General features: G+C 45.5%; 2 protein-coding genes and 1 long non-coding RNA gene across 4 annotated transcripts in view; 1 reads left to right on the plus strand and 2 right to left on the minus strand.

Moving 5' to 3' along the window:
• The window catches only part of GET1 (guided entry of tail-anchored proteins factor 1), a 143,324-nt gene extending 136,225 nt beyond the window's left edge, over positions 1–7,099 (minus strand). The window contains exons 1-5 of one of the 2 annotated variants that reach the window (XR_010743025.1): positions 6,985–7,099; positions 5,021–5,186; positions 4,024–4,091; positions 2,611–2,725; positions 1,520–1,924 (exon numbers count right to left, since the gene is read on the minus strand). Coding sequence is in view for 1 of the 2 variants with exons in the window: in XM_066314166.1 (XP_066170263.1) it covers positions 1,851–1,924; positions 2,611–2,725; positions 4,024–4,091; positions 5,021–5,186; positions 6,985–7,074 (513 nt within the window). In the remaining variant the exon portion in view is untranslated. Of the gene's footprint in view, positions 1–943; positions 1,925–2,610; positions 2,726–4,023; positions 4,092–5,020; positions 5,187–6,984 lie in introns of those variants that run through there. The other variant, XM_066314166.1, reaches the window with a different exon arrangement.
• Positions 1–12,549, minus strand: part of LOC136358216 (uncharacterized) — a 234,548-nt gene that overhangs the window by 63,568 nt on the left and 158,431 nt on the right. The window lies entirely within an intron of this gene.
• HMGN1 (high mobility group nucleosome binding domain 1) lies at positions 7,180–12,128 on the plus strand. The gene is made up of 6 exons (XM_066314159.1): positions 7,180–7,362; positions 7,624–7,656; positions 7,760–7,789; positions 7,892–7,942; positions 9,841–9,972; positions 11,215–12,128. The coding sequence occupies exons 1-6, from the start codon at positions 7,348–7,350 to the stop codon at positions 11,260–11,262; spliced, it is 309 nt and encodes a 102-aa protein (XP_066170256.1). The 5' UTR covers positions 7,180–7,347; the 3' UTR covers positions 11,263–12,128.

The raw sequence follows: 12,549 nt of genomic DNA on the forward strand, positions 1-12,549 counted from the left end.
TCCGATCGGTTGTCACAAAAAACCCCATTCTGTGCTCAGTATATATCCACAAAAATGTGTTGTATTAAGAATTCTTTATCATTTTTACCTGTTACCAGGTAAACGCTAGTCCTTGTTTAAGAACTTGCAGGTTTTTGCATTCCCAAGGAGCTGGAATTTGGAAGCTGGGGGGTTGTCAGCTCCATGCTGCTTTCCCAAGGTTCACTGCTGGGTGAGGACCAACAATGCAATAAAAGAAAACACCTTTTTAGTTCCTTCGCTCCCCAAACAGCTTCCCGAATTCACAGATAATGAAAATAATTTGCTCCTACATTGTTTTCACGAGCATTAGAAACCTCTAAAGCCTCATTCTTCCCCACTGTTGGAACTTATCAAAGCAGTTTGCCTGGTAACTTCCCCAGCTGACATCCAGAGATGAATGTGCGAGAGGAAAGCATTGTTTTGGAGAAGTCAGGCATAGCCAGTCCCCAAAAAAGCCTCTAAAAATCCTTGTTTAAGGTTATGTAAGCGAGGGGAGGAGGATTGTGTTTTGTTCCTCACAGTAATTCGTTAGATACTTGCTAAATTCATGTGAAGTTTGGTAAAATTAGTGGCATTTTGTTAATTTTTAAAGGCAGTGGCACTTTAAAAAAGTGTCAAAATTACACTGCAAAAGTTTTAAAGATGACAAAGACATTCAAAGCTGAACTTGCTTGCAGCAACATTTCAAAGGTTCAGAAAAATAATTGAAAAAATAAATTAGTCCAGTTGATTCAAAGGGTATTTCCTTATGCATTAACACAGGGGGGTGTTGTTTAGGCTTGGATCTTGGTGAGTTTGGGATTTGCTTTGCCATTTTGGGTTGGTTTGTTTGGGGTTTTTTAGGTTTAGGTTTGTTGGGATTTTTGTGGGTTGTTTAGGAAAACTGCAGTTAACATTAAAAAAGACACGAGAAAACCTAAAATGGGTGGAAAAGCTTTATTTCCTTAATAACACCACAATTATACATAAGATTCAATCACAACTTTTTCTTCCTCGATTTTTTTTTCACGTTGGCTAAATGCAACTCCTAATATAAAATTCCCAATTTTTTTAAATTAACATTAAAACAAACGAACAAACAAAAATATTTACTCCATGTATATACACACACAATGTAACCCGACCTTTTGAACTGTGTTTTAAAGGCAGTGCCAGTTTTGGAGAGGCTCCTTCCTTCCTGCAGGGATGAAAAGGCCCTGGAATAGCAGAAGAGATCATTCCTCTGTGGGAATTCCAGAGTGGGAAGCTAAATCCCACTGCAGGAACAGCACTTTCTTCTGCTTCATTGACAAGAGCCTGTGTTTGGCAGCTGAAGAAACCTCTTAAGAGATAAAATCTTGATTAAACACATCTACTGTTTTAGGAGCTCAAGAATATTCCAATTTTAGGGTAAAAAAAGAAAGGCACTCTCTTTTGCCCCAAGCCAAGCAACTTCCCTCTGCCCTCTGCACCACTCAACATGATCCCACCTCGGGGTGAAGCTGCCCCATCATTTTACAGCAAAGAAACAACCAAGGTCCCAAATTAATTCCTAAAGCCAGTACATTTCCAATTTAAAACCACAAACCCAACACTTCTAAATGTTGGTGACAACAGGCCATGACAAAACCTTATGGTTCTGCCACGAATAAACCCAAAATGAGGTTTTATAACCAGCAATGCTGTTCTTTCCAAACTGAAAGACAAACTCTGGGAAGAGAAATCCAAAGGACTGACTCATATGCAAATGGAATAACAAGGATTGTCTCAGACTTTGTCCCTTTTTTCATTAATTTAAAAGAGTGATAATGTAAATGTAGTTGAGGACTCCAGGGATTGCTGGGATTCCTTCAGCTGAAGGGGTGCAGCATGATAGCTACAACTTTATTGCAGACCACGAGCCAGCAGGTAATTCCCACACCTCCTGGAAAAGAGGGAGAAACCACGATTGAAGTTGTTGGATCAATAACCCTGAGGAACCTGGGCAGCTGAAAACAACCTTGGAAGTGTAAAAAACGAAACTCAGGATTCATGAGGCCAACAGGAACAAAACTCTTTATATACAAAAAGGAGATACAAGAGATGGGAGATGAATCAATGCTGGTCCCAAAATAGTCTGGACTGCCTTGGGAAAAAACCACCAAATATATAAATATGAGCTAAAGTGTGGTGAGTGCACCCCACAGCTAAAACCATCTGCTACAGCCCCAAGAGAAAATATCTGAAGTTTAAGGCTTGGCAAGTCACAGAATGCTTTGCTTGAACCTAAATTCAGGATTTGAGAGAAGTAAAAAGTAAATTTCCTCTGAAATCAGTTGTTTTGTAAGTACTTTGCTATCCATAGCACACCTGTGAAGAAAATTCCCTTTTGGAGTAGTTTTCTGACTTTCTAATAGAAATCTTCCCCAGAGCCATTCAATATAGACAAGCACAATGCTCTGTTTGGGTGGAAATAAAAAGCGATAAAATTCCATGATCAGTTCAAAACACCAGAACTGAGCACACAAGGAAGAGCTGCTCAAATATTTGAACCCTGTGCTCTGAGAGTCAGAGAAGCATCTGCTCTTAATCCATGGATGCTTTGGGGCTTGGAAATGTCCCTTTCCTCACCTGCCACTCCTGTAGGGAAGGCCACCAGGCGCTCCAAGGGAGCCAACCATTTGCTCGGAAGCACCGTGACAGGTTCAGAGTAGTACTTCCAGATCAGAGAGATCATCAGGGCAGCCTGGAATGGGAGCTTTTATTAGTTTGGATAAGAAGACACATCAAAGTTCATTCCCAGTGCTATCTGGAAACAGCAAATAATAAATTCTAATGAAAGGGAATTGTTTGTTATTTTATCTCCTTCAAAGTATTTTTAGATTCGGTATGAGCTTAAATTTATACACAATATCAGGAGGTTGCAGTGAGAACTTGCTTTCTTTCAAGACCCTCGTTCCAATCCAAAAGAGTCAAAGACAGTCATAGCATTTCTTAAAATTCTCAATTCCCTTTTTAGCCTGAATTTTTGCCTACAAGGAATGCAACTCACTTTAACAATCCCCTAAGGAAATCTTCAGGCTGACCACTGCCATCCTCATTAGCAAATTCTCCTTAGAAAATTCTCTGGCATCACGTCAGAACTACACAGACAATCTGATGAGGCACCGTGGGGAAATGTGTGGCAGCTGTAGGTGGAGATTTGCATCCTCAGCAGAAGTGAATTTTGTTTCCAAAGCCAGAATTATATTTACATGTAGCAGAACTTTCCTGGATTCGGGGCAATACATAAAAAAATCCCCCAATGATTAAAGAGCTAAGACAAACTCCAGTCTTGTCCCTGCAAAACCACAAACACAGAGCTGAGATGGAAGTTAAACTCCTTCCATTTTCAACTACCAGATTTTATCAGCAGCATTTCCCTTCCAGTTCTGGAAACTCTTTCTGTTTGAAAATCTCTGTGTCCTTGGAATCCTGGAATGGTTTGGGTTGGAAGGGACCTTGAAGATCATCCATTCCCAGCCCTGCCATGGCAGGGACACCTCCCACTGCTGCTCCAACCCCAGTGTCCAACCTGGCCTTGGGCACTGCCAGGGATCCAGGGGCAGCCACAGCAAATCTGGGAATTCTATTCCAGGGCCTGCCCACCCTGCCAAGGAAGGATTTTTCCCCAACATCCCACCTGAACTTGTCACTTCTCAGTGTGAAGCCATTCCCTGTGTCCTGTCCCTGCAGCCCTTGGGAATTGTCTCTCTCCAGGTTTCCTGGGGCTCCTTCAGGCCCTGCAAGGCCACCCTGAGCTCAGCCCAAAGCTTCTCCTGTCCAGGCTGAACAATCCCAGCTGTGGCAGCCTTTCCTCCCAGCAGAGCTGCTCCAGCCCTCTGCTCATCCTGGAGCCTCCTCTGGGCTCTCTCCAGCAGCTCCATGTCCTCCCTGGGCTGGGGGAGCCCTGAGGGACCAGTTATGGGCCAATAAACCTGGGGAAAATTGTAACACTACTGAGGATTTGGGTTAAGTTGTATCCAGAACAAAATATTTACTTACCTGCAATATGTAGAATACAATATTTATGACCCACTTTATTTTGGCTAATTGGGCAGTTCGTGCTTTCACTGTCAAAGAAAAAGAATTACTTTCCATTACTTAGAATAATGAATTAAAATTACATCAAATTAGTCATGCTTTAATATTTCACTGTTTAAGACTGGACATTACCCTGTTTAAAAGTGTCTTTCCAAATTACTTATAGCTATATTAAAAACACCCTTCTACAACACTGCAGTTCTGTATCACACTGTAGTCTCTTTCTTGACTTACTCAAAACAGAATTCAGTGATCAGCATCACTGAGAAAGAATAAATACTTACATAACAAAGCTCAGGAAATTCCTGGAAAGACACAAGCAAGCTCTTCAAATAGTTTAAAGAGGAAAGAAAATAAGAAGGAGAGAGAGAAAAAGAAAGAGGGAAGGGAAAGGGAGAAAGAGAGAGAGAGAGAGAGAAAGAAAGAGACAAGAGAAAGAGAGAAAGAAAGAGAGAAAGAAAGAGAGAAAGAAAGAGAGAAAGAAAGAAAAAGAGAGAGAGAAAGAGAGAGAAAGAAAGAGAGAAAGAGAGAGAAAGAAAGAGAGAAAGAAAGAGAGAAAGAGAGAGAAAGAAAGAGAGAGAGAAAGAAAGAGAGAGAGAAAGAAAGAGAGAGAGAAAGAAAGAGAGAGAGAAAGAAAGAGAAAAGAAAGAAGAGAGAAAGAAAGAAAAGAAAGAAAGAAAGAAAGAAAGAAAGAAAGAAAGAAAGAAAGAAAGAAGAAAGAAGAAAGAAAGAAAGAAAAAGAAAGATAAAGAAGAAAGAAAGAAAGAAAGAAAGAAGAAAGAAAGAAAGAAAGAAAGAAAGAAAGAAAGAAAGAAGAGGAACACTGAAAATGGGTGAGATGGGGAAGACAAGTTTGAAGAATAAATAAAACCAAAAACGCTCTTGACAGAATGCTTTTCAGAAACAGAAAATGTTTTTTTTTTCCCTTTTGGAAAAGGGAGCAGACATGGAACTGTACCGTGGGTTTTGAGCTTGTCAGTCATTTTGTTAATCTTCCTCTCCAGCCGGGCGTATCTGGCAAACTCATCCATCATACTGATGGTGGCGAGCTCCTGCTTCATGGTCTGGATCTCAGCTCTCATCTGGGATTCCTGCTCTGCATCCTTCTGTAACAGCCTGGATATCTAAGAAGTGAAGAAAGCCATCAATTATTGACCCAGAATTCCAGTGATTTGCTTTAATGTGTATAAAGGATGAACTCAAAAGCCTCCCATAAAAAAGGACCTTTCATTGAGATGCAGGAAATCTTTGGGTAACAAGAGAACAAGTGACAAGATGAGAGGAAAAGCCTCAGGCTGGACTCAATGATCTTGAAGGTTTTTTCCAAACTAAATAATTCTGTGGTCATTCCCATTTCCAGCTCCAGCAGCCAAGTATTCCAACACTTTCTCCTTTCCTTTTGCTTTCCTAATTTCTTTTCTTGAGGCACCATCTGTTTGTTGGTTCATGAACTCTCTTTGCCATAGAAATGAAGGCACAAAGGACGCAACATCTTTTCCTTGCTGCTCCTTAGGAAATGTTTCCAGCTTCCCCAAGACACACGTAGCTTTTCCCCATGGATGCTATTCTCAGGCCTTCAGTCAGTGAGAGCATTAACACCATCTTCAGTCTCAAACCACAGCAGAAGGCTGAGCAGAGATCTTCATAGAATCTTAGAATATCCTGAGTTGGAGGGGACTCACAAGGAATTGAGTCCAAGCCCTGTCCCTGCCCAGATCCCCAACAATCCCCCTGGGCATCCCTGGGCGTCCAAAGGCTCCTGGAGCTCTGGCAGTGCCCATTCCCTGGGGAGCCTGGGCAGTGCCCAGCACCCTCTGGGAGAAGAGCCTTGCCCTAAAATCCACCCTCAATCCCTCCTGGCACAGCTCCAGCCATGCCCTGGGTGCTGTCCCTGTGCCAGGAGCAGAGATCAGAGCTGGCTCTTGGGAGGAGCTGCAGATCCCAGTCTCAGTCTCCTCCAGACTGAACGAACCGAATGCCCTCAGCCTCTCCTCATATGGCTGTTTTCATCACTCATCCCTAGTAACACTGAGTTCAGCTTCCTGAATTGCTGAATCTTAAAGGATTTTCGTCCATTGTTGAACAGTGCACACTGATCTCTGTGCCAGTGAAGTTATTTCCATGGTAGAGCAGAGCGACGGGGATTTCAGCATCTTTGTACACTTGTGGGTTTATCTGGCAGTCACAGAGTTGATTTGTCCTCAATTCCATTATCCACGCTTCCACAGGGATGCTTTCAGCTCAGAACACGGGCACCCTGATTAGTGGTTGGGACTTAAGGTTTATTCCTACAATGGCTCAACTCCTTAATCTCCATATCCACTGATCTCCCATCTAACAATGGGCATGTCCATCTGTTGAAAACATGCAAGACTGAGCAAAGCTGCCCTTGCTGGTCCCGAGCACTGAGAAGCTGTGGGTGTCCCGTCCCTGGAGGGGTTCAAGAGCAGACTGGACGGGGCTCTGAGCAGCCGGGCCCAGTGGAAGGTTCTCTGCCCAAGGCACGGGGGGTGGAACTGGATGATCCTTAGGGTTCCTTCCAGCCCAAACCATTCCATGATTCCATGATCCATCCTAAGGGCTGGAGCCTCAGCAGCATCATTGTCCACACCGGTGCCTCATCCGCCAGCACTTCATCGCCCGGTGTAACCGGGGCCGCGGGAGCCACCCAGCCACGGGGCTGTGTTCCACCATCTCCGGCATCAGCCTCTCCTCTCCAAGGCCAGGAGCAGGACCAGACGCTGCCCATCACCGCCGGGGCCGCGGGAGGAGCACCGGGAGCCCTCCCGGCCCCGCTCCCCCCGTGCGGTGAGAGGACCCCCGTTAGCGCCCCGCCGCCTCCCCGGGGCCCCTCCCGCCATCCTGCGGCCCGCGCCTCCCTCCCGCTTCCCCAGCGCCGGCGGGCGCGGCGCCGTCACTCACGATGGAGGAGCAGGAGGGCAGGAGGATCTTGAGCGCGTTGCAGAGGAACACGGCGCTGAGCACCAGCAGCCAGGCGCCGCTCTCGGCCATGGAGAGCGGGACGCGGAGCGGCGCACAGCGGCCCGTGAGGCGGGCGGGGCCGCGCGCCACGTGATGCGGGCGGGCCAATGAGGCGGCGGCGCGCCGTGGGCGGGGCGCGCCCCGATCCGGCTGGATCCTGTTGCGGCGCCGCTGGCGCTGCTGGGATGAGGCGGGGGGCGGCCCCGCTGCGCAGCCGGGCTGAGGCTCGCAGGCAGCCGCAGCAGCGCTCGCAGCAGCCGCGCCACACGGGCAGCCGCAGCGGTCGCGGCCGGGAGCCTCGAGATGCCGAAGAGGAAGGTGAAGGCGGGCGGCAGCGAGCGGAGCCCCGGGCGGGAACGGGCGGGGGAGTGCGGGGACCGGGCTGGGCGGGAAGCGGCGGGAGATAGCGGCGGCCGGCGCCTTCCCCTTGTGCCGGGTGTCTGGGCGGGCCGGGCGCCGGGGGAGGCTCGGGGGGGCTCGGCGAGGCTCGCGGTCCGGCAGCGGCGGCGGGAAGGGGCGGGCGGGGGTGGCCAGAGGCCGGTGGCGGCCCGCCCCGCTGACGCGCCGTGTGTGTTGCAGGTGACGGTGGCGGACGGGGACGCCCCCGAGGAGGTAAGGAGCGGGCAGGGCGGTGGGACAGGCGGGGCTGCCCCCGGCCGCCCGCCCCTCACGCCCTTCTCTCTCTCTCCCCCTGTGTCTCTCTCCCTGCCCGCAGCCCAAGCGGCGATCGGCGCGGCTCTCCGCGGTAAGTGCCGAGCGGCCGGGCCCTGCCGGGATGGGCGGGCGGCCGTGCCCGGGGCGGGTCCCCGCGGGTCGGATCCTCGCCTGACTTGTTCTCTCTCCGCAGAAACCCGCGCCCGCTAAAGCAGAGCCGAAACCCAAAAAGTTACCGGCGAAGGTGAGAGTGAATTGGAAGAGGGGAGGGAGAGGAGCTGGTGCTTGAGGGCGTCCCGTCCTCAGTGCACCGTGCTGGAATGGCTTTATTCCTTGTGGGAACACTCACTTGGCTGAAGCGTTGTTTTAATGTGCTTTTGCCAGTATTTACAGGTACATTCCATCGCTGTGTCTGTAGATCCTTGTTGAGCTCCAGGCATTGCATGGAAGCGTGGGCACGGATCCATGCGTGTTACGTTGTGGTTTGGTATTGGGTGGAACCACTTGACTGTCAAAGCAAACGTGTGTTAGGACATCGGGAGGGATTTCTTCACAGAAAGGCTGGTCGGGCACTGGAAAAGCTGCCCAGGGAGGTGGTGAAGTCACCATCTCTGGAGGTGTCCAGGGATAGGCCTAGATGTTGTTTGACTGCTCTGGTTGACATGGTGATGCTCACTGGAGTATCTTGGAGGACTTTTCCAAACTGAACGATTCTGTGATTCTGTGCATAACGTTGTATTTAATCTCTGTTACAAGAGAGGATAAAATACACCTACTGATCTTTTAAAGCAGTGTGTTAGGACAGGGAAAACCACTTAAAAACCACGTGAGTTTCCATTCACGTGTCAAGCTTTCAAGTGTTGTGTGTAAGAAAGTGGGTTTGTGTGATCTTTGAATTCTTCAGCACAGCTGAAGCAAATAAGTAAGGTGTAAAATTCCCTGGTTTTTTGGGAGAATTAACAATGGCCTTGCGTCTGTTGGCTCACTGCTGTTTGTGTCGTTACGTGTTCCTTTGTTATCATAAGATTTCTTTCTGATGGACTGATTAAAATCTTTGGGGTGACCTCGTTGTTGCCTTTCAGTACCTGAAGAGAGTTGATAAGAAAGATGAAGAGAGACAGTTTCCAAGGGCTGGAGGAGATAAGACACAGGGAATGGCTTCCCAGTGTCAGAGGACAGGGCTGGATGGGATCTTGGGCAGGAATTGTTCCCTGGCAGGGTGGGCAGGCCCTGGAATGGAATTCCCAGATTTGCTGTGGCTCCCCCTGGATCCCTGGCAGTGCCCAAGGCCAGGTTGGACACTGGGGTTGGAGCAGCCTGGGACAGTGGAAGGTGTTGGGGGTTGGATGAGATGATCTTTAAGATTCTTCTCAACCCAAACTGTTTTGTGGTTCTCTGATTTTAGATAAATTAATAATCTTTGCGACTTCCTGATGTTTTCATTGTATTAATCCTATTGAGCAGTTACTGATCAGGGATCCACCTTCAGTCAGGTGGTTTGAGTATCAGTGTGTTCCCACTCTCAGGGCTGTAAGCCTAAAGAACTTTGTAATTTCATGATGGGCATTTGTTTGGGGTTTTTTTTTTTGTTGTTTTTTTGGTTTTAGTTGATTTTTGGATTTGTGTTGGGTTTTTTTGGTTTTTTGGGGTTGGTTGGTTTGTTTGTTTTAGTGTCTGTGATGCATCTGCACTTAATGCTGCTCATTGATGTTGACTGACATATGTGATACTGACTTTCTGCTTATAACTACTTTAAGCTGTTAATTAACAGTCCAAGGTTTTTTATTTAGTTCATCCAAAAAAACCCCATTTTTGCATCACCTTTGTCAGTTTTTAAAAACTTCCCTCACAGGAAGGGAAGTTTTTTTCGAGTTTTTTCCAGTTGGGAGAAGCTTGCTCATTAAGGAGTAATGTGGTGGGCTTTTTTAAATACATATTAATGAAGAAAAATATATTTTGGCAATCAAAGTATAGAAGTCAGTTTGTTGCAATTATGTAATTCTGAAATATTTTGTAAGCAGGTGATCAGGGGCTGTTGGTAGCTTAGCAAGTCCATCTTGGTTTTTCTGTGCTTTTTATTATTTTCAAGGTTTACCTGGAAGGTCGTAACAATTGACTTGCTAAAAATGTGTTTCTTTGTAGGATAAATCTGAGGACAAGAAAGCTCCATCAAAGGGGAAGAAGGGGCCTAAAGGAAAACAGACAGAAGAGACAAACCAAGAACAGACAAAGGACAACCTGCCTGCAGAAAATGGGGAAGCTAAAACTGAGGAGGTGAAGTTTGGAGGGCTGGGTTTGGGTTTGCTGTTACTGAGAAGAGGGGTTGTGGGGTTTTTTTGCTACAGAAGTTTCTTGACAAATGAAATATTCTTTTTCTTGGGCCTGGAAAGATTTTTGAATAAAAACCCCGAGTTGATTTGAGCAAAGTTGAGGTGACACTGAGAGAGACTGCAGAGACAAAGTCCAACAATTCATGAGTTGTTGTTGCTGGAGAAATAAATGTGCCAGGTGAGCCTTGGCTGCACCACAGAGTGGCTGAACCTTCTGGAGTCACTGGTCAGATCACTTAGAGCATCCTCCACTCTGTGTGACATTCCTGGAATGCAGGCATGAGTCAGTTACAGGTTCAGGACCAGATCTGCAGGGAGGAGCAGTGCCTCTTACCAGGGCAGGTGTGGGAATGGGCCTGGAGTTGGTGTCAGCTGTCTGTGACACTCAATGTCCCCTCATTTTCAGGAGTTCAATGGGATATTTTGGTTTTAGGTAGATGGTGGGGTTTGGTGGGCAAGGAGAGTACAGGATGGTACTTCAGGAACAGGAGCATTTGTTCTGGGGTGACAGTTTCTCGTTTGCAAGCTTACAGTGTGAGAAAGTTGTGCTGTAACTACAAGTTCTTCAGCTGACTCAATTTTTGGCATTATTGCAGTCTTTTAATTTGTGCTTGGAACCAAATTTGGCAGCATTCCCATCTGAGGTCCCTTCAGTTCACTGGTGCAGAGATTATGTAAATTTACAAGGAATGGATGATGACTTGGTCACACCATCCAAAATTCCAGGTGGAGTTTATACCAAACTCTAGAAGAGGCAGAGTCTGTCCTGTTGGATGTTACTGTTTGCTAAGAATTAAAGCAGGGTTAAGATTTGAAGAATATTTTGAAGTGTGGCACTGAAATTTAAAGGCATGAAACAGCACCTCATGTTATTTTCTAAACACCTCATTGAATTGTAGCAGTGTAAAAAACTAAACTTACTTCCGTCACAAAGGCAGTAACCCGGTTAAAATTAAAGTCCTTTGCAATGTGTGTTTAGTAATAAATCAACATCCTGAAATCCATCCTGGTGGATCCAAGGAGCCTTTTTGTGACAGCTTGGTTTAGCAGATCACGCTCCAAGAGAAACCTGCAGGAACAACTCAGTGTTACTCTGTCCTTTTGTGCATTAAAACCCCTCCAGACTAATTTGAGCCATTAAAAACTTCCTGCACTGAAGTGTTCTGGTTTTTTTTCCCCTTTCCAGACCCCAGCACCTGATGCAGCTGCAGAGAAAGAAGTGAAGTCTGAGTGACACCTGCTCCCACATCTCTAACTGGTGGTCCTTAGACCTTTCTTCTTGTACAATTCAGAGGAATATTTTTATCAACTATTTTGTAAATGCAAGTTTTTTAGTAGCTCTAGAAAACATGTTTTTAAAAAGGAGAGGATCCCGACTCAACCCTGTTTTTTTACATATTTAGATAAGTGTAAATGCTTTTTTTAAAAGTGGTAAAATCATGTACTGGTTGTCTTTTTTCTATGAAACCAGAAATTAACGGTGTGTTAATTAAGGGGAGGGCTCTGAGGCCTTGATTAGGCCTCACATTCTGCAGACTCCAAGGGACAGTTTTCTATCCTATACAATGAAGCATAGCACAGATCAGACTTTGGAATTCATGATGATTGTCTTGAGAATGTCTTAACATTTTAGTTATTTATCTCTCTCTATGGTTGTACCATCAGTAGAATTGCTTATCTAATAAAACTGCTCCCTAGTGGTGGATTTCTTGCTGAGTGGTGTATATCAGTGACAAAAGTTATTTTTGGTAGTTGCAGCTTTATTTTTTCCCCAACAACTTTGTAGCTGTGATGCAAAAGATTGGAAACTTTTATTTTATATCTTGAAATACTGTCTTAAGTAAAAGTTTCTGCTTGACAGATGGAACTTGTTAATGTCAATATTTGAGATACTGGAATTTCACATCTAGTTTTAAAGCACAGCTTGTCTACAAAGATGGAGTGAAAAATATTTGAAATAGTGCTAGAAAAGAAAATCAGAATTAGTTTTTAGATTGAAAAAAAGCTCTGTGAATAAAAACAATTGTAAAACTGTTGATGGTGTTTGTGATCACCAAACAAAAGCCAAATAAATCTTGATTATGAAAGGATGTTTCCAAAGCTCCTGCATTGACTGTGGTTTGGATTTTTAACTGTGTCCTTCAGGGTGTTAAAATTGTACTTTTAAAGAGATGGGTGGCAGTTCAGGGAGTGGAGAATTGCAGTGTTAATCTCAACTTCCAGTTGGAAAGCTGAGAGCTTTGTGCTGCTGCTGTTTGCTTTTAAAAAAAGTCAATAATTAGTAAAAAGTCAATAATTAGTAAGCATCAGATACCAGCCAGACAACTGTCACCTTGTCCTGGGAGGAGCCAAGATCAAACTGTAACTGTTTGTTCTTTGTTGGGTTTTTTTTTTTTTCCTCTTCCCCCAGAACTTGTTTACCCTCTAAAGTAACACCTGCAAGCCCAGAACCTGCTTCCTGTACATTTTTTGTGCCTTTTTCAAATCGTTGCAGTTATTTCTAAAAAAACCATTTGAGTTT

The sequence above is a fragment of the Sylvia atricapilla genome, chromosome 2 (assembly GCF_009819655.1).
Source record: "Sylvia atricapilla isolate bSylAtr1 chromosome 2, bSylAtr1.pri, whole genome shotgun sequence".
NCBI classification, from domain to species: Eukaryota; Metazoa; Chordata; class Aves; order Passeriformes; family Sylviidae; genus Sylvia; species Sylvia atricapilla.